The sequence below is a fragment of the Macrobrachium rosenbergii genome, chromosome 48 (assembly GCF_040412425.1).
Source record: "Macrobrachium rosenbergii isolate ZJJX-2024 chromosome 48, ASM4041242v1, whole genome shotgun sequence".
NCBI classification, from domain to species: Eukaryota; Metazoa; Arthropoda; class Malacostraca; order Decapoda; family Palaemonidae; genus Macrobrachium; species Macrobrachium rosenbergii.
The window spans coordinates 21399272-21424271 of NC_089788.1; the positions used below are offsets into that span (position 1 = coordinate 21399272).

The window sequence follows — 25000 nt, forward strand, 5'->3', positions numbered from 1 at the left end:
CACTGAATCTTCACCTCAAAGTTGTTATTTCTTTGATTACTTTTGCCAGATTTTCAACCATTTCAGAGAGCAGCACTGCCACAGTTTCAGTTTTCATCATGATGCTTACCCTCAGGTTTGGATCAGCATCACTTCTGTCTCAAACGATCAGGTGAGCTTACTTCAGGACCAGCCCATCACCTTCAAGCATCTTCATCTCCAAATGGGCCAACATCCCCCATCTCCCTTTCACATGACCATTTATTCTGCTCATTGTGCTTGGTCTGTAACTATTGAGGAAAAAGGCCAATGGTTTTTTTGTGGTCAGTGAAATTTCCTTTGTGCATTCTGCATCAAATGTGTCATTTTGGAAACCTCCATGTCCCTCAAATGAAGTGAAAGCACCTGGCATATGTGTAGTCCAGGGCAAGAAGAAGAATGAGTTCCTGCAGCACATCTTTGTACAATTGGAAATTAGACTCTCAGTATGACCTGATGAAAACAAACACTAAGAAGTTCTAAGCTGAAGCACAAAATTCCAGTAAATTGGGGACATTCTGATTCTCGTTTTTGATCAACTTTCAAAACAGCTCAATTTCTTCTGTCCTGGATATATACCATATGGGCAGCTTTGTGCAACTGATATAAACTGCAAGCTGTCACCTGGTTACGGAGATTAGACATGTCGTCTTCAGATGTGAGCAGAAATAAATGAATCCGCTGTTCTAGGGTAGTGTTTCTTAAGCCTGCAGAGCTTTCACCAGTCCAGCCACTATCTTTCAGAGATCATCCAAAGATATGGACACAGCATTTTCTATATGTCGGCCCTCTGACTCCTAATAACCATTCATACCAAGAGAAAGATGCTGAAAGCACAACTTGTTGGTGTCCTGCACCTACATGAATAGCGGATTCCCTAATCAAAGTGAGCAGGGGAGGTACATTTGTGTTATTGGAAGAGAAGGTAGTTTTTGACTTTGTGCACTTTGACTGATTTAATAAGTTTCTGTCCTCACCCTTTTCATCAGTGGTCGGATGCTGAAACAAAGATATGCCTGTCCCATAAAGGATGTTTGTGCAGTTGTGGCACTTGGATTATAACGTCCATTGTCAACAGCACAAGTTGTAAATAGCCCTGTTCTTAGTGTAGTGGGACAAAATGTGGTTCCTCCACAGCCCTTGTTACAACTGCTTATCCTAACTCCTTCAGTCCAATTCCAGAACCATTTCATAGTTGATGCTGGATTCCATGGTGATGGAATGGTACTCATTAATTGACGCTTCCTGGTTTTTGCAAAGGCCAGAAATCAAAATATATTGGAAATGGAGGTTCTCTTGACTTGGAATGTCTGAGAATAAGAAGATGCTGATGTTTAAAAGTTGAAATGCAAAAGTTGTGCTAAAGCTAGATTAGTAGATATGTTCCATATTTAAGTTGGGATTTTATATTGTTTTTGTAGCACACTTACAAATTCCAACAAACTTGGTGGCACAGATTCTCTTCTAGTGTCTGCTGTTAAGGTTCCATCAAATTCTATTTCATGTTCAAGCATCTGTTTCCTCAATATCTTGGCTGCTTTGGCTGATTAGTGCATCATTGTAGTCACATGCCGTGGCTAGGGCTTCTCCCATTTTCCTTTTGTAGGCAAACCAAATTTCTCTTCCCTTTAAAGTCCTCCAGTTCTGGGATGCAGGCAAGTATCTGTTCTTTCAACCGTGTTCGGTGCACAAAGGAAGCATCAACATTTAGCTGTTCCAGTCTTTGTTTGTACAAATCATAAAGTCCTACCATTGTAAAATAGCAGTGCCCATCTGTAGTCAACTGCTTGTCTCTTATGTACATCTCAAGCTCAGCAAAAGCATGGGCACATGCCTCTTGTCTGTACTGCACATAATCATCTCCAATTTTCTGGGAATTTAACCAGGCCCTTTCCTGTTGTACACACCTCTTAGACAAGATGGGTGAAATATATGGTCCCTGAGAAACAATATCTTCAGCACAAAGCTTGGCCAGAAGTTCTCATGTAGTAGGTTGGTGGCACATTGTTGCAGCTTTTCATGTAAAGGCAATGCCATGGCCAACTGTAAATCTTTGATTGGTGCTGGTTGGTCACAAATAAAGCATATTCCTTCTTTCTCAGTCTTAGATTCTTCTTGCATCTTCTTCATCTGCCTTCTGGCTACTATGTGTGAATTTTTTGCTGAGGGGCATCATCTTCTTTTTTCTTACACAGTGACTTCAACCTTTCCTTTCTAGTTTTGTTGTTTTGAACTTCAGCATACATGATTCATGATATGTTGCTTTGTTATTTTCAAAGGTCTGCAGAATTCCATCACCTTCATCAAGTCTTTTGGGATGAAATGGTATAGGCATTGTATTTAACTTATAGAATTCAGGAATGTTTGTTTTTAGGGTAATATAACTAGCACCAGATGCATCAACTAGTCTTTCACATGTTTCCTCTTGGCACAAGCAACAAAGCTTCCAGTCAGTCATACTATCTCCCTTCAGGAAAGACGTTGACTTCCAAGATTGTCCTGCCATTGCTTTACCACCTATATAACATATATGCACTTTCAGATATGGGATACAACTATGCCATAATCTTACCATCTAGCCTGATCATTCATCCAATGCTATTTAATTCCCCATGTGATCTGTACACCATCTAGAAGACTAAAGTCCCATCTTCCTTGGCTCAGCTCTCCCACGCGGGCACATCCTGTCAATTCAGGTGCAGCTGTTTAATTTTAAGTGGGGCTAGCTAAACAGCATTTGGGAAACTGATAACAAATCTCTGCCATTAGCTAGCACTGAACCCCATGCTGAGTTTCACATCTATAGTGTCAACCAGTGTGCCCTGGTAGTACACTGACACTAAAACTATTACACTTTTACATTAAGCTTATTACCCATTTTTTTTTGTAAACGAGGATGAAAATGAATTAACTGGGGATTAATTGATTTCTAAGCTACAAAAATAGACTGATCTGGCTGAAATTACCGCAAATTCATGTATTACCGACCTTTGTATATGTGAGGTTAAGTACCAATTTTTGGAATTTTGGTGGACATTTTTGATATAGTGACAACCACCTTGGATATTTCTATGCAGAGAAATGATGTATCTACATATATAAAGGCTTGTTTTTAATATTTTAATATAAACTGGGAGTGACCTAGGTATTTAATGTGATGAATCAATTAAATATCAATATTCAAATATCCACAGGACGCCATTTTGAAAAACCTGTCAGCCATCTTGGAAAATGGCAAAATTTTGTGTGCCGGAGGTTGATAATGAGACCAAGGGACAAGAAGAATAGTTGAGCCAAGTTTCATGCTGGTCTCACCATTTGCACTCCTCCCCCCCCCCTTTTTGGTAGTTACCTGTTCAACTATTATGCCACAGAGATAAAAGTAAAACTTGGGGCATGTAGCGATGGTACAGGGGTGTCTCAGCCCAACACGCAACTATCGAACTGCTTGCAGTGGATTATATTGAAAATATAATTCATATATATTTACAAAAGGGATAACAAATTATATTACTGCTGTGATGAAGTAAATATAAGGCTGCTGTAACATTCCATGAAAATGAAGGCTATGGTAGGAAAGCATCATAAGATATTTAACGAATAAGAAAAAATAAATGATAGCTGAACATAAGTCAATTAAATCTCTCTCTCTCTCTCTCTCTCTCTCTCTCTCTCTCTCTCTCTCTCTCTCTCTCTCTCTCTCTCTCTCTCTCTCTCTCTCTCGGTTTTTAGGAGAATCTTCTAGCGTAGAGATATATTCATGAAGATCTCGATTACTTTAATTAGAACAAATGACTAGATTTCAGTTGAAATAGTAGACAAATAATTCTTTGCAATAGTATTTTATGAATAGGTCAGTTTATTCTGCAACGTTAGGTTATCATATGAAAGTTTTCAGAAGACGCTACAAGCACCATAACAGCAGCAACAAAAACAAAAATAACCACAACAAGAACCACAACAAAACAGCTGAATATAAGATATGGATAGGCCTATACACCGACAAAAAGACATAGGACATTATGCTGTAGGTCTACGTCATTTTTATGATCCTGCTATTTCATTTCAAAAATGTCCTTAAGAAAATTCTCAGCAAATTATATCAATACGATTCATATAACCTATCATACTGTAACATTAAGTTACATAGGCATATTCTGGATTTATGTAGAGTGCAGTCACTGCTTTTCATCCCACCGAATGTGTAAACGATTGCATTGAAATCGATTTTATGACTATTAAAATGTAGTAAAATTTCCTAAAATCAAAATGAAATATCAGTCTGCATAGCTCTGAGAAAGTCCTTGTTTAAGTTTAGAATGGCGAACACGCTTGACGATATCAGACGGATGTTATCGTTGTCCAGTGATTCAAAGTGCACCGATTCGAACGCATACATTCCTGTGTCACCTCCGTTTTCAGGTGAACCTCATTTACGAAACACAACATTGTACATCGAGGAACACTCGTGACTTCATTCATATTTTTTCCGATTTTTTTAACATTTTTAGGGGAGATGCGTATCATGATTTTATTTCGGGGATAATATAACGTTTCCTTTTGATAATTGGCAGAACGTATTTTGGTTTGATAAAACAACCATTGCAAAATTAATGAAGATGAAAGAACCGCAGATTAACCAACTATTCGAAACCACTGCCAACCAATCAGCTTCAAGGGATGGTCGTGGCGTAAGAGCGCAAAGAGCGGTGGATTTTGCTATATACGATGTACAGAAAACTCGATGAGTTGAAGAAACTTCTGCGCATATTTTACTTGCTTTATTATTGGATAATAACTGTCAAAATAATTTAGTATCTATTTATGGTCGGAATTTAACGTGAAAACATTCATAAAGAAAAGATTTTTGATCCATTTCAGCTTGAAGTTGGTGCCTCCCCGATGGAACCTCGTGTAGTTGTTGGCAACAGATCAGGATGCAGTTTTGAAACTTAAAAAATCACAAACTGGAGAACAAAAGTGTTCAAAAATACACACATACGTAGTGTCTCCACACTGAAGAGGGGACAAGATGTCCGAAGTGTATGGGGGATTTCTTAGATACATTTGTTCTCCAATTTGTGGTTTTTTTGGTTTGTCCGTCCGCCCTCAGATCTTAAAAGTTACTGAGGCTAGAGGGCTGCAAATTGGTATGTTGATCATCCGCCCTCCAGTCATCAAACATAGCAAAACTGTAGCCCTCTAGCCTCAGTAGTTTTGATTTTATTCATGGTTAAGTTAGCCATAATCGTGCGTCTGGCAACGATACAGGACAGGCCACCAACTGGCCCGTAGTTAAAGTTTCATGGGCCGCGGCTCATACAGCGTTATACCGAGACCACTAAACGATAGATCTATCTTCGGTGGCCTTGATTGCGCCGAAGAAATTTCGGCGCATTTTTTTACTTGTTTTTTCAATTCGGACTGTTTATTCTGTTCCTCCCGAAACCTTGTGCAAAAATACGATGAAAACTAAAACCTTGGTTTTCTAAATACCTTTGAAATATTTGACAGAACTTCAGCAATAAATTCGCTCTGATGTATATTTCCCAAATGGTTTACATGACCTTCGTCCTATATGTTGTCACAGAGAAATTCTGTGGCAGCATAAATTAAATCTTTTCAAGGCCAGCGCTTTAATGGCTCACACCGAGGGATAATTAAGTCAGTTATCTACAACGTTCGTTTTAAGGCTGAAGCATCACAAGTTGTAAACCAATTCGCCTTAACTAATCAATCTATTTGACCAAAAGCAGATGTGACCTCGACTCTGATGTTCGGTCCGTATGCTGACGAGAGGGAAAGATGGTAGGTCGTTCGTTCATTTCTGAAACGGTGAGATAAGAGAACCAATCCAGGGCGTTAATGAACCTTCGCTGGATCAAACGACTGATTATATCTAACATTCGTCGATTTTCTTTTAATTTATGCGTTTTTTCATCTTGACTACATTTATATAAAGATAAAACTACGTGGTTGCACGGAAATCTGTATCGGATTACATATATAGAATTGAAGTTTTCTGGAAGAAAGAAGGTCCTTTCTCTTCTGAAATGTCTTTTCGTTTCAATTGACAGAAATTATGAAAATGTATTGAAAATTACAAGTTACAAAGTGCCATAACGCCCAAGAACCTTTTTTTCCTAATGTTGGAATCTTGCCTCACTTGGAATTCAGCTCTTATCGTCATAAAATGCTCAGATGAATTTTGATTTCCAATTGCCGAAGCGTAGAGATAAGAAAAGATTTAGATGGCGTTTGTATAAATCAAAAATCTCATTTAATACGTTTGTGTTTAATGACAATTTTGTGAATTTCATATCAAATTTGTTCCTTTTCCTCGAGGACACGTGTATCGTTTATCAGTACGATATTCAAATTAAAAAGCGTAAATTTATGAAGGCTAAAAACTCAGATATCCCTGCAAATTAGGCATCGACATTTGAATGATTAATGGAAAAACCAAGGTTAAAAAGTTAAAGACCTGAAAAGCATGAGCAGTTTCTTGGACTCAGTTCTCAGGAGCTTTTCAACAAAAGACGAAACAAAGAAACCTTCAGTTGTCAAATGTAATCGACATTTTCATTATTGGAGTCATCGCCGTTCCCTAAGACTTCTGCAGTGTGGTCAATGAGGACCTCAATTGAGTAATTAGAAAACTTACACTGTTGCAACACACAGGGTTCTCGAAGCAGTAATTTACGCCCAAACTAAATCGGAGCTTTTTACTTGTTTTGTTTCGTGTTTTTAATAATATTTATTTCTGCGTCTTTTCCTTTTGAGAAATATCATGAAACAGATGGAATGTCTTAAAGAAATCTATTGCTACTCTAATTCGTTCATTTCTATCATAGTTTAGTCAAATTGTTTCCACTCATATATAAATACTGTATACACACAAATGTTTTTGTATATATACCATTGTATTGTTATTCTATACATATATTTATATAATATTACACTATATACAGGGAAAAGACATTCACACTATATATATATATATATATATATATATATATATATATATATATATGTGTGTGTGTGTGTGTGTGTGTGTGTGTGTGTGTGTGTGTGTGTATATATAAAGATATATATGTATATATATAATGATATATACTATATTTAGTATATATATATATAAGAAAAGAAAAAAACAGAAATATCACTGGGAACACAAAAATAAAACTGTTATATATATAATATATATATATATATATATATATATATATATATATATATATATATATATATATATATATATATATATATATATATATATATATATATATATATATATATATATATATATATATATATATATATATATATATATATATAATTTTAAAACTAAGGTCTTACTAGATCAGTGGGGTATACTAGGATGATATGCAACACACTTAATTACCACAACAATCTGGACTCTGGCCTCGAGGTTGGCTAAAATTATAAACAACAAAATACAGCTGAAGGCCTACTTTCAAGAGGGGAGTGACTAGATAAACTCTCTGGGGTTTGGCTTAATTAATTATATTTGTAAAAGAAAACACATCAGAAGAATGGCAGCGTAATTCTAGGGTAATAGGTGAAGAGCAAAATGACTAGGAATTTCTGGAGGAAACACAATGGGATGCCCGCTTCCAAGGGCATTGAAAACGAGGTAGTTGGGTCACTACGCACACAAGATGATGTGTCTGCAGATCTAACTCCCTAATCTATAATTGAAACACTTATGGTTACTCAACTGAAACTAGCACTGTAATGAAGGAATTGAGAAATTGCATAGAAGATGTCAGACTGAACTCGATCTCCAGGACCTGAATATCAACGAGATTGCGGTTGATATCTTCTCATCACTGCTTGCAGTTAAACAGCACAAAGCATAAAAGCAATACAGGTCTCACTATAGGCCATATCGCACCATGGAAAGAGTAGCTTACAAAACGGTTAAAGACGAATACGAAAACGCATCAATGAAAGATGCCTATAAGTCCTGGTACTTACCTTATTTAGAGCTGAAGTTCTCTTCTATGGGGACCAGCGAGAGGGAGCAAGTGAATAACTTCCACATTAAAGGTTACTGGTTACTGCCAGCCACGTGTTAGAAATAGGCAGTTTAATGGAGCAAGGGGCAGGATATTTGTCCTATGGCAGCACCTGAGCAATTCTAAGACTGAGCATTTCTCTCCAAGAGCCTTTATAACTTTCAGGAATTATGTGCTTTCTCTCCAAGGTGGCATTGTGATTGTTCTGAACACGGCAACACGGGCAGCATGGCTGCACTATCAAGATGGCAGAACACATGTCCTCTGCCAGCTGACTGCCTCAGGTGGCAATTAGCTCCAAACTGACAACACCTGGAATTTAATGAATTTCTGCAGCACTTTTAACAAGACTTATTGACTGGAAGAAGTGCCCCAAGCCAGCGTTCTTGGTCCACTGCTATTTAGCATTTACACAACTGAATTATCTAGAATGCTAAATAAGCACAAGGTTAAGTATAAACTGTATGCTGATGATACCCATTTCTATTTTCCTGTCGAAACATTAGAAGACACCATTAGTAAAATTGATCCCATAATGAAAGATTTCAAAAAATGGATGTCGGCCAAGAAATTGATACTTAATGAAGGCAAAACTGAATGTATGCTATTTGGATCTGACAGTGCACTACGAAAATATGACCACTTCAAAAGAATAGCTATTGGTTCAAATCAACAATAAATATTTTAGCAACAGTGAGGAACTTAGAATTATTTATTAATAATAAATTGTTGATGAAGAACCGTATATTGCATATTACAAAAACCTCTATGATATTAGAAACATTGCATTTATTAGAAAATACCTAAACGAAGGTACTCGGAAAACAGCAATTTGCAACCAAATACTTTCGAAGCTTGGCTACTGCAACGTTATATACTACGGTCTCCCTAACTACCTACTAAGAAAAGTGCAAGGAGTACAAAATAGAGCCGCCAGGACTACGTTCCCGTGACAGAATAACCCCAGCAATAATTGAGCTACATTGGCTCCCAGTAAAAGCTAGAATAGAATATAAAATACTAACTTAGTCTTTAAAGCACTAAAATATGATGAACCAACATATCTGAGAAACTGCTTAAGCTTTTTTAGACCCGGAATGAATATTGTAATCAGACATGCAAGCGAATCATATGAGCTATTTGAACCTAGAAAGAAATTATGCAAGTCAGGCGAGAGTATTTGTACACTACACACCCCTGGAGCCTCGACAAGATACCGCTGGAAGTGAAGAGCATGTTAAAATGCAAATTTAAAAGGAACTAAAGACTCTCCTATTCTGCAGGAGCTGCGATACTGACAAGAAACACTGAAAGACATTCATAAAATATAGAAGAAGCACCTCGTTTTGAAAACGTACATGGGCCCGCCAGAGAGGGAATCATCCCTGTGTAGGGCTGTACATAAAACCAAACAATGTGAACTCGCTGAAATAACAAGCAATGTTGGTTACCATTATCATTGTCGTGTGTCATCTTAAAGCCGTCAATGACCTATGTTGGCATTAAAGCAATTTGACGTTAATCAGTGCCTCTGAAGGCGTCACCTATTAATGTGGGTGGCCAAAGTCCTTATAATGTGAGTGCATTACTTACACATTGTCATCTTTTTCGTTGAAGAGATCACACTAGTTGGTTGCACTCTTTTTCATCAGATTAACTGATTGAATATTAATTATGAAGTTGGGTATAACACCATGTTCATAGACCACAGAAATGTATGATGAACAACATAATTTACTATGAAAAATCTAGATTAAACGTTGTCACGTCAATACATTAGTATTTATACTTGATTAAGAGTCGCAACCCTTGGAATGGTATGAATATATAGCGAACCGTGAAAATGATGAAGAAATAGACCCTAAAGATAGGGGTTTTCGAGAAGGGAAATAGATTCTAAACCAGACCATATCCTTGAACAAATTTAAAAATACTGCTGAATTGTAGATTTTTCTTTTTTTTTTTGGGCCGCCAACTACCCAAGATTCGATGAGGATGCAAAGTTCACTCAAAAACCAAGTTAATTGTTCAGAAAATTCATACCTGCAGTACTGACGAGCGTCGTGCCATGAAAGTTGTCGATCCAGGACAGGGAGGATGCATACTTTGTAAGCAACATCTACAAAAGGAAGTGTACACAGTTCTTGATTCGGTTCTGTAAAACAGAATATTGAAACAGTTTTAACGTACGACTTAATGAAAATCTGAATTATATATATACACACTGTATACACATACAGGGTGTCCGTAAAGTCACTTTACAATTTAGAAAAAATATTACAACAGCAAATGAACAAGCGAATTTGCCAGAAATTATTACAAAATGGTAGATATTGAAGTATTTTTGCCTCATTTAGTACACCTCTATATGGGCACCATCAGTTGCACGAAGCACATCAAGACGGTACTCGATTTCTTGCCATATTTGCTGTAGCATAGCCTAATCAATGGTGGCAATGGCATTGATGATCTTTTGCTTGAGATTAGTGATGTCCTGCATCTTTGTTCGATACATGATATCTTTAAATATCCCCATAGAAAGAAGTCCAGGGAATTGGGCCATCCCTTCCAATCCACCAGGCTGGAAATGTTTGATTTAGGAACCCACGAACATGCAGTCCCTAATGTGGTGGAGCACCATCTTGCTGGAAAATTATAGTTGGTTAAGGGTCATCTAATTGTGGTGCCACATATTCAGTCAAAAGGTCAAGGTAAACATCTGCAGTAATTGATGTTGAAGAAAAATGGACTAATGATCTGATTGCACATGATCCCACACCACACATTCACCTTTGGACTATCTTGGTGAAGTTCCCTAGTCACATGGGGATGCCCTGATCCACAGATTCTCACACTGTGTGTTCAGTTTCTCTGAAACCTGAAAGGTTGCCTCATCACTAAAACAAACTCGGTTGAGGAACATTTCCTCCGCAGAAATTCATTCCAGCATGTTAACTGCAAACTTTTCGTCTTGGTTTATCATTTGGCTTAAGTGCCTGTATGAGTTGCACTTTGTAAGCATACAACCACAAGTTCTTGTCCAGGATTTTGTGCACTGTTGGATGTGGTAGCTGTAAGTGTCTGGCAGCAGTACAGATGGACTATGTAGGAGAGAATGATCAAAGGCGGCTTCCACGATCAATGTTTTCCTCAGATGTTCTTGGTTGTCAACTCCTTCATTTATCCACTGTCTCTGTCCATAAATTTCTTGTTCCATGCACGAATTGACAGACGTGATGGTGAATCTTGTCCATGCTTAGCTCTGTAGTTTTGCTGAGTCTGGGTATCTGATTTTGTTTCAGTAAACCATGACACACATTGTGTCCTTTCTTGAGTAGTAGCCATTTTTTAGGGGTGTATTTAACAGTACCTCTTTCATCAACAGGGTACCTGAAATACACAAATGCAATACGGTTAAAAACTTTGATAACTGGTGAGTACATAGAACAAATCTGATTAAGATATCTCATCAATGTCTTTTGTAAAATATTTTTCAATTGTAAAGAGACTGGACACCCTGTGTGTATATATATATATATACATACATACATACATACATTATATATATATATATATATATATATATATATATATATATATATATATATATATGTATATATATATATATATATATATATATATATATATATTTATATATATATATATATATATACATACAGTAAACTCTCTCTCAGTGATGTTGGCTTTGTATTTAGGTTCACCTGTACTAGTTCATAAGAAATAAGTTGTGAACAAGGTTAAGAAAACGTGTACACTATCAAGAACTATAAAATTGTATAGTATTAGAAGGCAGTTTTCGTTGTCGATGATTAAACTGGCAGTTTGCAAGTACGTGCTCACATTCGTACAAGCAGCCTGTAAAGTACCGGACAGTTCTGTACTATCCTTTATGATGCTGAAAGAGGAAGGAGGCTTATGTTACTTAATTGGGTTGGTATTGGTAATTCTACTTGCACATCTGGTCTTTATATAATTGCAGCTGAAGTTAAGGACTGTTGGGAAATTGAACAGAAATGGTAATTCAAACATCAATTTACCTTTCTTGGTGACTTTGAAGAAAACATTTTAGCACCTTGCCAGTATTACTCCAAACAAATGATCTCTTAAATAAAGTCGGTAAAAACTTGATTATTTAAGAAAGCTGAGAGGCCTTATAAGTTGATTTGATGCCTGTACACATTGATCAACAATTATAAAAATTTTGAAAGTCTAACAAAGGAAATTTATTTTATATTGCAGGGACCAAGACAGGATAAGGTACCCAAAAGATGCTTTTTCCCGCAATAGAATTTATTAATGGACTTCCCCCCCACAATACAATCTGGAAGTGAATTGTGTGGCAGATTGATCAAATTTCTTGACCCATGAGTTTGCAACTATTGAATTTGTAGGACTGTGAGGCCTGACAAGGACGAGAGTGTATAAGGCATACAGTCAAGAAAGTCCTGAAAATACACCCAAAATTATATCTGTAAAATATTAAGAGGATTACAGTGTGGGGACCCTCCTCAGGCGTGTAGAGTACACTACACAAAGAGAGCAAAGTTCCACATGAAGCTTGAAGGTGCTGCTTTAATTTACATGCAGAACCTGAGATCCTCACTCAGTTTCTTAGACCAGCCAGGCCATTACCCTATAAGACATGTTCGTACTTAATTTCGAATTTCAAAATGTTGTTGGACCACTTGTAAAATTTCAAAATCCATAAAACATTGTGAATTTAGAAAGAATGTGGGACAAATAGATGAAAAGAAAAGTTGTTTTAAAAGTATTGAAATAAAGCAAGTTGCTACAGCCCCATATAGAAATTCTATCCCAATCTTCGTTAAAAGAATTACCCACGATTAAGCAAGATTAAGAGTAAATATCTGAGGTAGACGAAATGGAAGAGGATTTATCGTGGAAAGAAGAACAATTTGCATATGAGAAGTTATGACAAAAGTGGGCTTGTAGAGTTAAAATGTGAAAAAGTGGTAGGGGGGAGAACAGATCCCTGATGAATGCCAGTAGAGATAAGGATGATTATCATTTGATATGAAACCTGAAATTAATTGATAAAAACAGTGAGATTATCACTGGCTTGAGCAAAAGGATAATTGGGCTCATATTCTTTAGTGTTATATTACAATTGTAACTTTGCTGAGAAAAATTTCTTTGCCTTGGTTTTTCATGCACAGATTTGGAAATCAAGGCTTATTTTGTTTACCCACAGAATAGTCTCTAGGTTTTGCTCTACTACTTGGAGCTAGATGTGCTCTCAGTGTTGTACCACAGACATCCCTTGAAAAATTCAGTTTGTTTTTATTACTGTAGGCTTGGAAACATTTAACTTTTTTCATTTGAAAGTTTTATTTTTGTTCTGTTTTTTTAACATTTTTTCAAGGTACCAGCTGTTTGATTGTTTGAATAGACCTGATCAAAACCCAGTCTCCTTGAGTTACAAAGCAGGAAGAGTTGGGTCAGTTTGTATGCGTCATTACCTCTCATGCTTGGGAGCAACAGATCGTTTGTAGCGTGACTGGTTTTGTGTCCTTTGATGGCAGTCTTGAGATATTATTTGTAACAAGGTGTAGATGTTCAAGGCGAATGTAAGAAAACTGGTCGAAATTGCTGAGTTGAAATGTTTAAGAAAGTCTGAAAAAGTAGATACGACAAAGATTTAGAATAAAGATGAGCATGGGTGAAAAATTGTATCTAAGTATTTTGAAATGGTTTGGTCATATGGAAAGAATGGAAGTTGATAGCCTGATGAAACTGTATGTGACTGGAACATTTTGTAAGGAAAGGGAAGGTGGCAGAAAGGTGTTCGCTGCTTGTTGTACAAGATATTTTGCAACATGAGTGTCTAAGTATCCAGGAACTGAAAGAATGCTTGGAGCGTCCAATATGATATGGGCGAGCCACTTGTGTGGATAGAGAAAATGGCTGATGATGTGGAACGTTTGTATGTCGGTTTCATTCTTACTTCATCAGCTAAAAGATGAACATATTGGGGACTGTGGTTTTATTTTTATCTAGTCACCCTCTGTATATATATATATATATATATATATATATATATATATATATATATATATATATATAATGATAAATAATATACATATATACTGTATATATATATATATATTCTGTATATATATATATATATATATATATATATATATATATATATATATATATATATATATATATGTGTGTGTGTGTGTGTGTGTGTGTGTGAATGTGTAAAGTCTAGTCTGAAATGTTAATTTCAATGCTATGATTTTTCCAGATGCCTGTCTTACCGGAACATAATTAGGTAATACCCGAAAATCAGACGCCTATGCTATGACGATATTCATCAGGTTAGTCAATTTTATTACCATTTTGAAGTCCCATTTAGATTTTCTGTAATTTCAGGTAACTAGAATTTTAGAAATCGTATGTATTTTCTTGTGTTTAATATAAGTGTAAGTTATGGATAAATTTTTTGTAACGTTTGACAGTATTACACGAAATGTTTTTCGCAGAATTTCTCACGGTTCTTTCTGACTACAGGTAGCAGCTCGGGACTTTTCATTTTATGTGAGGGAGTGTTACTGAATGTTGGGGTTTCTGAGGGAGATGTTAATGCCTTGGCAACATTTTCCTTGTGATTGTTAAGAAACGCTGTTTTTCCAATGTACTCTAAAACTTCTCAAAATACTGAACATGAAATACTTTTGCAAAACAAGTTTTAGATCATATTTCATCCTGGATAATCTGTAAACATATTTATACGTCACGATCTCTCTGTAGTGAGGCCATGTAATTTGCCTTTGTTTCTTACATATTAATTTATATGCAGTGTTTTCTGAACACTGAATTAATTTGCCTGAAGACAGTGTTGAATGAAAGGTATTTTTATTGCTAACGTATAGTGTGATTTTGTCTCGGCTAATGTTATCAGGACCATGATCAGGGCTTAAGCAGCGCCAAGGTTCAAATCGCCAGCAAGTACTGTACTTGATAGATTAAGCTCTTAGAGATAAAGAGGTATCTTCATAAACAAGCCTCTTATCACTTAGGTCACTCTCCAGTTGGATGGTTGGTTCCTTAGACAAATTCTAAAGCATCACGATAATTTATGGTTTTCTGTATACGAATTACCAGTTGTTAGTTAATTTAATGTGAAGTAGGAATTGAAGTATCTATGCTTTTTCAGTATGTCTTTCACCTATCCTGTCGGGACACAGGTCACTTCGAAATAGGTAATGGTTAATTTAAATGGCGTCTTTATGAAATGTGATGATAAAGTAGTACGGTGACAATGTTGCGGAATGATTTTACGGAGACTGTTTACTGACTGAATTATAAGACTAGATCTCTGTAATCACCTTTAGTGCTGAGAAAAGAACGATACTTCGTAGGCGGTACTAACAATCTCGAACGGGACAGATAGTTTTTGCGGTCCTTTTCCCATAAACTTCTTCGCCTTCTGCTCCGTAAGGCGCCCGATGTTCCTTCATTGGCTGCGAATTTTTTCTGTTCCTGAATGACTGCCTCCATTTGATCAAGGATGCTCTGGAAATCCGATGCAGACGAAGTTTTCGAGGAAGGCTTCACTCCTTCAACGTGTAGAAGTTTATCCATCTCATCAATTATTTCGGGCATACCTTTATGATCTTGTTTTACTGTCGATTCAAACTTTTTGATGTAGTTACTTGAATGCTCTGAAGAAATTTCCGAAGAAGAATCAATCAAAATTTGCATTTGTTGTAGTATTGCGTCCATATGTAATGGGGATCTTGTGGTTGCTGTCAGCCTGTGTGATTTAACTCTTCCAAAATGCTTAGCAATTAATTCGTCCATGTCTTTCAAAATTGTCTCGATATTCTTCTCTCTGTTATGGTGTTTTATTTGATAGTTTTTATCAAATTGTGACAGAGCGGTGTTTTCTTTCTCTCCTGCAAGTCTTTCATCTGGAACTTTCCTATTCCTAATTTCAGTCTTAATAGTTCTCTCATTTTCCACTGGTTTTTGGGGAAAAGTGTTCTCCCTCATTATATTAGAGTTCGTTTTAGATGTAAGCTTATTAGATGCGTTACTGTATCTGTTGGAGTCATCTGGAAAGAACAGCTTTGAAAAAGCCTCACGGGATATTTTGAATGTCACCACCTTAAACAAATCATCCACAACTGCAGACAAATCAGTGCTGTTTGTGTTTGTAGGAATGGCTTTCACTTCTGTTGGTAGGACAGCTTCTTCCGTGTCAGTGGTTTGCTCTACACCAGAATGAAGATTCAGCACGCTCTCCAGAAGGCTGATTAATTTAGCGGACGTTTTGTTATTTTTACCGTTTGATGTATCTTCATAGCCCGAGGCATATCTGCCTGTGTGTGTTGCACCTTGAATCACTTGTCGTTTAATTGTCTCTGACTCGCCATCAGTGCTGCTTTTCACACTAATCTTATTCATGGGGTGTTTGTTAAAACATCCCTGCACTTTGCCATACGATTCATCTCTACTTGTACGCGTTTCAATTTCCCTGTTTATATCCACTAGTGATGCAATAATTTTTATGATTTATCCTCGTTCAGTAGCTCGAAGTGTTTCACTCTTTACTCCCTTTCCGTGGGTTCTTGGTACTTTAGACACACTAATGCACATGGAAGATGGTAGAAGAATCTTGAGTAAGAAACAAGTTATCAGTATGCAATACTTCATCTCTTAGGGTATTGAATGACGGCACATACCCGATATGTGGGTTACTGATCTGGTAGTATGATAGTGTTGCATATGAAGGACACTTCAGCATTTCTGGTTATCAGAAGCGTTATCTCGTAAAAAAAATGACTCATTTGTAAAAGTATTGTGTAAACCTGCAGTGTGTTTTTTCACATTCTTTGAATGTTTCCAGTAATGCCACTTAGTATGCTGTGCATGCACGAAATGTGCATTGATAGGCTTGATCATAATTTTTCTAACCGGCAACTCATGTAGAAAACTCTGGGACATTGGATGGCTTCCATTCTGTATTTTTCAACTCCCATATTTTAGGATGTGTTAACTGTGATTGATTTAGGTGGTGCCCGAAAGGAAAGAGGCACATTCTTATGAGGCCTCTGTTTTTATATAAGGGAAGATGCCGTGAAGATGATAGAAATACAGCAAGAAATGCTGAAATTGCATAAAATGAGGTAAAAGAAATTATGCACCTTTATTAATTAACGAAATAGGTCGTGGGATAATGAAAGATGAGGAAAACAGGACTTAAAAAGTGTGTGAATTAGGAAAAGAAAGGCTTTGAGTACAAATGACGACAGAAATGTTTGTGGACAACACAAAGCATTAGGTGAAAAGGTTAGTAATAGAAAGTTCATAAAGACTTTTAGGAAGGGTACTGTTGTGATAAAAAGTAAAATAAGGTGGAAGGAAGAGGCTGACTTGCAGAATAAATTCCGAACAAATGTTACTCCTGTAAGGTTTGTGAGGAGAAGAAAGACAGTAATTGTAATTAGGGAAACTTGAAATGGATTATGTGCAGATATACTGACCTTGTCATAATTATAGTTGTGATACAGATGATAATGTCACATCAAAAGCCCAGTAAGAACTGATTTTTGAGATGATGTTGAGTGGGAAAGTTGAAATTTATAAATGAAAAGGCTTAAAAGATGGAACAATATAAGCATTGGGAATATTAAATTTAACATGATTAATTGCCTAATGAAATGATGAAATGTTCCAACTTAAATAAAGAATTTTTAGGTAGAACCAAGCTTCTTAACTACTGAATCTAGAATTTTTAGCTAGAACCAAACTTCTTACAGACAGCTGATCATTACATTCCAAACATAATTAATATCAGGTACCACAATGAGCAGGACAGTGGAAAATACATGCAATTCACAATAAACTCGGAGGATAATGCATTTGAATAAATAACATTCGTATGGAATGTCATAGTATTTAGATCGTGTATCAGTTTTCTTACTGGTAATGGTAGACTTATCGCCATGCAGTTTAATGTTAATACTCAAAGTGTTGCAGAAGATCTAGCAAAAGAATAATACTCAGATGCTGGGTAGACAAGACTAAAGTAGTTCATCTGCATAGCACAGTAACCACACATATCAAGATAATTCTTAGTAGACCCACTCACACGCAAGGGACATTATGGAAAAGTATTCAGTCCAAATACCAGATTAGTGTTGAAGATTACTTCAATAACAGTAAAATAACCACGGTAAAAAACTTGAACAACAGGCCAGGAATTTTTGTGTGAAATACATTGATATACCAGAAGAGAGCTGGTCAACTTGCATCAAATTATGAAAATAACTGGAACAGATTATCAACATGTTATATAACTGTGAAGTACACCTACTGTTTGCTGTAGGTCTTGGAGTTGCAGTAGGCCGTACTTGTCTTCTCGTTGTCTGTTTTACAAGGCCACCTGACAGTGAGTGCAGTTCTTGAATGATGGAGCGAAGTCTTTCATAATGGTCAGTGCTGCTTTCAGTTCGATGTTCTTCCTCTCGTATTTTCCTTTCAAATTCATCTTCAATATTCTCCATTAATTGCATTGTCATATTGAGAAGCATAGCTGAGTCGTCAAGGGATGCCATATCAGGTGGCGGTAACGATACAGCTGGTTCGCCAAAGAGTTGTTGAAATAACTGAGAGACTTCAGCTACAGCCTCCTGCACTGAACCTTCATTCCCTTTTGGAGCTAGTGTGAAAAGTATTTGGCGTCTTTCCTCTGGGGGAACTTCCACATTTAAAGCGTGGAAAATACGGCCCAGCACTAATTCTGCACTTTCCAGTAGGTTTTTAGGCGACGGTGTAGTGGTAGTACGCTGTTTACTAAGGCTCAGTTGTTGCAGAATTCCGATCAAAACTAAAAGCTCATGGATGTCAGGTGGAGGGGTATAAGTCTCTGCTGAGGGCGTAACCATAGGGAGGTCAGTAACAGAATCAACGGGAGTCTTCTTTACTTTGCCCCAGTCATAGTCAGGATTGTCAAGAGCTTCCTGTAATTTTTTCAAACCATCCATGAAGGTTTCGAAGCCATCGAAATGGGACTGCTCTGTTGTCTTTGTTGGTGGAGGCGTGGGAGGGGGTATAGTTAAAACAATTTCAGGAGTGTCATAGTCACCATAATCATAATTGTAGTCATAAAAGTAATCCATATCCCTTTTCTGTATGCGCGACTTACTCTGCGGGTAACCGGATGCTGTGAGATGTTGCTCAACACTTAAAGATTTCCCTTCATTTGAGGGAAGCATCAGTATTGTCATCCAAAGAAAGCAAAAGGCCTTCATTATTCTTTGGTATTTTAACTAGATACCCACATTCACAGATAACTAAGTTTGATTCCTTCCACCTATAAAACTTTCTAGAGTAGTCTTAAAATCGCCAAGAACGATCCTTACACAGGTAAGAGATGAACTGTCGAGGCCGAGGCAAGAATACCTTTTCAGGTGTTACAAGTACTGTGTTGAGATAAAATTCCGAATGTGAAGTGGATCATCGTCTTTATCTCCACTGATCATTCACGTTTAATGTAACGATGCCATCGTATGACGTGATAATGATGCCCCACTTTCGAAGTACCATGAGGACATGGTTTTTTCTTTAAGTATAGGAGTACGGTATTATGATACTTCACGTATATCGAATGTGATCATGGTCTTTTTCTCATGATAGTTATTATTAGCCAGCCAGCAAACTTCCGAAAAAAATCTACAGACTGAAAAACCCAGGCAGAAACCAGTTTTCCTGTTAATAAAGAACAGAAAAGAGAAGAAAATAGTGGGAGCTAAAGTTGTAAGAAGTAGTGAACCTATATCTTCCAAGATGTCAGTGTAAGAACTAAAAAGGAAGAGATAAAAAATTATAAGATTTCAAGTGGAACAGGCTATTGGGACCTAATACCCTGCTCTAGACCATTACCATCATTTTAAGGCATAATCTGAAGTGGCATCTTCACTCGTTCAAGTATGGGAATATCTATCTTTGAGTTAATTCCATGGATATTTGTATTGTATACATATGTGTATATTATATATATACAGTGAATGTATATAATATATATACATTTTTTTCTCTGACACACTGTGAATGAACCTCGCTCCCCCAGGTGACAGGCCAAGGTGCTAGCGACGGACCAACCAAGGTCATACAAGAAGTTGGGTCCTATGTACCCTATACCATCAAATTTTAGCCAACTTGCCACCATTTCATTCGAATTACTCTTTTCACCGTGAGATACGTTAGGAAGTATGAACACATAAGCACTTGTTTCGCAGAAATAAATTTCTTACTCGCACCGGGAATGAATCTCGGTCTCCCGAACGACATGCCAGAGCGGTAGTGACGGACCTATCAAGGTTTGTTCCCGGTGTGAGTCAGAAATTTATTTCTATGAAACACGTGCTCATGTGTTTCATTATTTCCATCATATCTCACGGTGAAGGGGTAATTCGAATGAAATGATAGCGACTGACTCGCTGGTGGGTCGGGAACTTGGGTGAAATTTGCTGGTTTGTTAGGCTTCAGAAGCCTGTCTGGGAAAAACCTTAGGTATGGAGTACAGAGGTTCCAACTTCTTGTAAAACTTTGTTAGGTCTGTCACTTCCTCCTTGGCCTGTCATATGGGAGACCAAGGTTCGTTCCTAGTGTGAGTCAGAAATTTATTTCTGTGAAACGTGCTCATGTGTTCATTATTTCCATATATATACAGTACATGTATATATATATATATATATATATATATATATATATATATATATATATATAATGTGTGTGTGTGTGTGTGTGTGCAAATATTGAACACATGAGCAATGTATATATAATTAAAAAAGCTTTAAAATAAAGGAAGTAAAAAATAAAATATGAATTATAAAAATAAATAAAAATTGGACATGCCAAGGACACTTGCAGTTCTCTTGCTCCCTTGCTTTCCCACGTGGCTGGTCTAGAAGCTACTTTTGTGGTAACTCCCTTCATTATTGCCATCCATTGCTGGCGTCTTTAGACGAGGAAACCCCCATCTCCTGAAGAAGATAGGATTGCTTGCCGTGGAACTATCTCATTATCTCGTGTGTGCACAGTATCCCCATTGTGGTGCCCTTTGAAGCAGGCCCCCTTGTGTATCATCATGGATCTTTCATCTACTGCATAATTGATTGTTCGACAGGACTCTGTTCCCCTGTCTATTATCATCCCCATTCTTTTGACCCTGTCCATTATCATCCCCATTCTTTTGACCCTGTCCATTATCATCCCCATTCTTTTGATTGTGTTTGATTGTGTTCAATGTAAATATGATTAATTATGTGAACCCTAAATGTTTACTTTATCACTCCCTCATTTGGAGAAGGCCCTAAATCGACATTTTTTCTCCAATATGCTTTTGTCTGAACCCAGAGCTAGCAGTTAGATTCTACCACCCACCCCCACAGAAACTTACCATGGAGGGGCCCCTCCTCCATGGTAAGTTTCTGTGAATCTCAGTTAGAATAATTCCGTGGCCTTAAATCAGCCAAGTTGATATAGACCAGATCAAAACTATATCAGTATATATCAATATATATATATATATATATATATATATAATATATATATATATATATATATATGTATATATATATATATATATATATATATATATATATATATATATACATAATATATATGTATATATATACATTATATATATATATATATATATATGTATGTATGTATGTCTGTATGTATGTATGTATGTATGTATGTATTCATTCCTTCAGGTGTGCTTATTATTATAATTATTTCGGGAGAAAACCTTCTGTTAAGCAAGTAATGTTGAATGAAATTGCTGCATCACCTGCATTTAATTTGTATAGAGTCTTCTCTATTCTTCTAATTATTACTTTTTCTCTGCTACTGCATGGGGCGAGTAACGTTCCGATGTTATTCATCTTCGGGAGGGAAATACTCGAAATTCAGGGATTCCATGTATCCCTATTTTTAAATATGGAAGCCATAATCCGTAGAGTTTTTTTTACAATGTATATATAATTTTGTCAGTTAAAGTATACTATTATATTTTCGCCAACGTTTCTCCCAGTTCCAACTGGGTATGATCACGGCTTAGGAAACGTTGGCGAAATAATTGTATACTTTAATTGACAATACATACATAGTAAAAAAAACTCTACAGATTATGTCCTCCATATTTAAATACACGTATATATGGAATCCCTGAATTTCGACTATTTCCCTCTTGGAGATGAATAACATCGGAATTACTCGCCCGATGCAATAGCAGAGCAAAAGCAATAATTAGAAGGATAGAGAAGACTCTATACAAATTATTATTATTATCATCATCCAGAAGATAAATCTCCATTCATGTGGAACAAGCCTACAGGGACCATTGACTTGAAATTTAAGCCTCCAAAGAATGTGGAACAATGAAAGGTTTTGTGTGTTTTCCTCCATTTAATTCTTGTTGCTAACAGCTGTTTCTTCGCCATTAGCAATTACGTCAGGACTGAATATAAATGGTCGGAAATATAAGTTACCTTTACATGTTGCTGACGTTCCATTTATTTTATTTTTATTTAATTTGATAATTTATATTTCATTTTTTACTTTCATTATTAAATTTTTTTTGCTAGAAAGTCCATAATACGTAAATATGATGTGTATTTCCAACTATGCCAACTGGTTTTTACATGCTTTTATTTAACTTGACTTCTGCATCTGTCTGTCTGTCCTCAAATCTTGCAACTCAATTTTCGACCTGTTCCCTTTGTCCGATGGACTTGAAATTTTGCATGGTTTCTCAGTCCTGGTGACAATACAACCTTACATGATCAGCATGTCAGCAGTGACCTCTAGTGACCCTGCAATGACCTCTCCCAGTAAAGTGGTTCGGATTCCACACTAAGCTGTAGGTCCCGTCGCTAAGTAACCGATTGGTTCTTAGCTACGTAAAATAAGTCTAATCCTTCGGGCCAGCCCTAGGAGAGCTGTTAATCAGCTCAGTGGTCTGGTAAAACTAAGGTATACTTAACTTTCTCCCAGTATCTCAGGATTTGTATGAAACTTTGGATTTTTCACAACTTCTTTGACTCAGTAGAATCCGTCTTCTACATAACAACTCCCACTTCCCTCTTCCATCCCCTCTCCCAGCACAAGATCAAGTGTTAATTTAGCTGTGTCCTCCCCTCTCCTCCCCTCTTCTCCCCTCCTTCCCTCTTCCCTCCCCTCCCCTTCCCTCCTCCCTCCTCCCTCCCCTCTTCTCTCCCCTCTTCTCTCCCTTCCTCTTCCTCCTCCCCTTCCCTCCTCCTCCCCTCCCCTCCCCTCTTCTCTCCCTTCCTCTTCCCTCCCCTCCTTCCCTCTCCTCCCCTCCCCTCCCCTCTTCTCTCCCTTCCCTCTTCCCTCCTTCCCTCTTCCCTCCCCTCCCCTTCCTCCTCACTCCCCTCCCTCCCCTCCCCTCTTCCCTCCCTCCCCTTCCCTCTCCCTTCCCCTCTCTTCCCTCTTCCTCCCCTTCCCTCTTTTTAGTGCATTTAATAAAAGCATGTTTAAAAAGTTTTACTTTTATTGAGATTGAGTGATTGATTTATAATAAATTATTTGGTGACCCAGCAACAGAAGTCATATACGCCGAAAAATGTAAGTAAAATCTCCCCCCCCCTTTTTTTTTTAAATAGTTACACATAGAGAGACTCATACTATCATAGAATAACATTTCACATAATGCTATCAAATGTAACAAATATAAAATTCATAAGTTGCAAAGCAAATTAAATTCATAAAAGCTCTTGAGATGGTGCCCAGTTACTTAAGTTTGATATTATAAATAAGCCGTATTCTGCTAAGGGGTCCAGCTCATTCTGGAAACTTAAAAGCGCCAGACTTTGCCACTAGGTTAGCTAGGCCTCATTTACTTTCATCCGGATTGAAAGAGATTGCTGTACTCTATGGGAGTCACTAGCAATTGCCTAGTTTTTCTTGCCTAAAGTTACAGTTTCTTGTAAAAATGTTAAAGTTTCATATAATTCTTTAGTAAAAATTGATGATGGTCTGCACAGAGAACAGCTGCCTCAGTACAGTATCTGGGAAAATAGCTCCAAAATAAATGCCAGCATCAGATTTAGACCCATCAGTGAATACTGCAACAGCATCCTTGTGTATGTTCTAAAAAGGAAGCTCGCATTACTTCATCTGTGTATAGAAATTTACAAATTTCTACATTTAATTTCTGGTAATTGCTATGTAGGAATTGGGGAACGCTTGAATGACAGTATATCACAGTTTGGTAGGTTTAATTTATTCAGAATCAATTTTGCTCTGGATGGAAATGGTCGTGGCGTTCGAGGACGGTTTCAGTAATTAGCATAAAATGTTTCTGACCACACATCGGTGGCTGTTTAAGATCTAGGAAGCCTTTGAAACCTCATCCAGGTATGAGCACACACAGTCTGAAAGTGAAGCTCCAGAGGAAGCTCATTAGAATCTGCCAGCATATTATTAAAGAAGGTCGAAAAGCTCCTTTGGTTATCCATTCCTGAATTGTAAATGGCATTTACTTGAGGATTCAGTAACTTCATTTTAAATCTACCATCGGAAGGTAGCTATCACAATTTGCTTCCTACTCAATGCCACGCAGAGTGAAGTCGCCAGATTTTTTTCTATACCGTAAGTCTTTTGACATCCTATTCAATGCCTACAACAGCACAGTAACTTTTAAATTGAATCGAGCCTTTAAATTAAATCGAGCCTTCGTCCTAACCACATGAGTGCCACACCTGGCAGTGCCATTACCATCACCACTGGCAGTTGCTCGTTCCAGAGGAGTCGCACCCTCTGGCTGGCCTTTTGTTGGCCTATGGGGCTAAAGAATGAACCTAGCCAGTCTTCATAGGCTAAGAAAGGTAATTCTGGTATATTAATCATAACTTTTA

General features: G+C 37.1%; 2 protein-coding genes and 1 long non-coding RNA gene across 3 annotated transcripts in view; all 3 read right to left on the minus strand.

The window, feature by feature from the left end:
* Nucleotides 1-25000, minus strand: part of LOC136831708 (uncharacterized) — a 261747-nt gene that overhangs the window by 21438 nt on the left and 215309 nt on the right. The gene's annotated exons all lie outside the window — the stretch shown is intronic.
* On the minus strand, nt 158-19517 carry LOC136831644 (uncharacterized). Its single transcript, XM_067092274.1, has 4 exons — nt 18430-19517; nt 10040-10215; nt 833-1017; nt 158-269 (listed from the first exon to the last, which is right to left on the minus strand). The coding sequence occupies exons 1-4, from the start codon at nt 19364-19366 to the stop codon at nt 158-160; spliced, it is 1410 nt and encodes a 469-aa protein (XP_066948375.1). The 5' UTR covers nt 19367-19517.
* LOC136831290 (uncharacterized) lies at nt 13427-16613 on the minus strand. The gene is made up of 2 exons (XM_067091411.1): nt 15437-16613; nt 13427-13715 (listed from the first exon to the last, which is right to left on the minus strand). The coding sequence occupies exons 1-2, from the start codon at nt 16515-16517 to the stop codon at nt 13558-13560; spliced, it is 1239 nt and encodes a 412-aa protein (XP_066947512.1). The 5' UTR covers nt 16518-16613; the 3' UTR covers nt 13427-13557.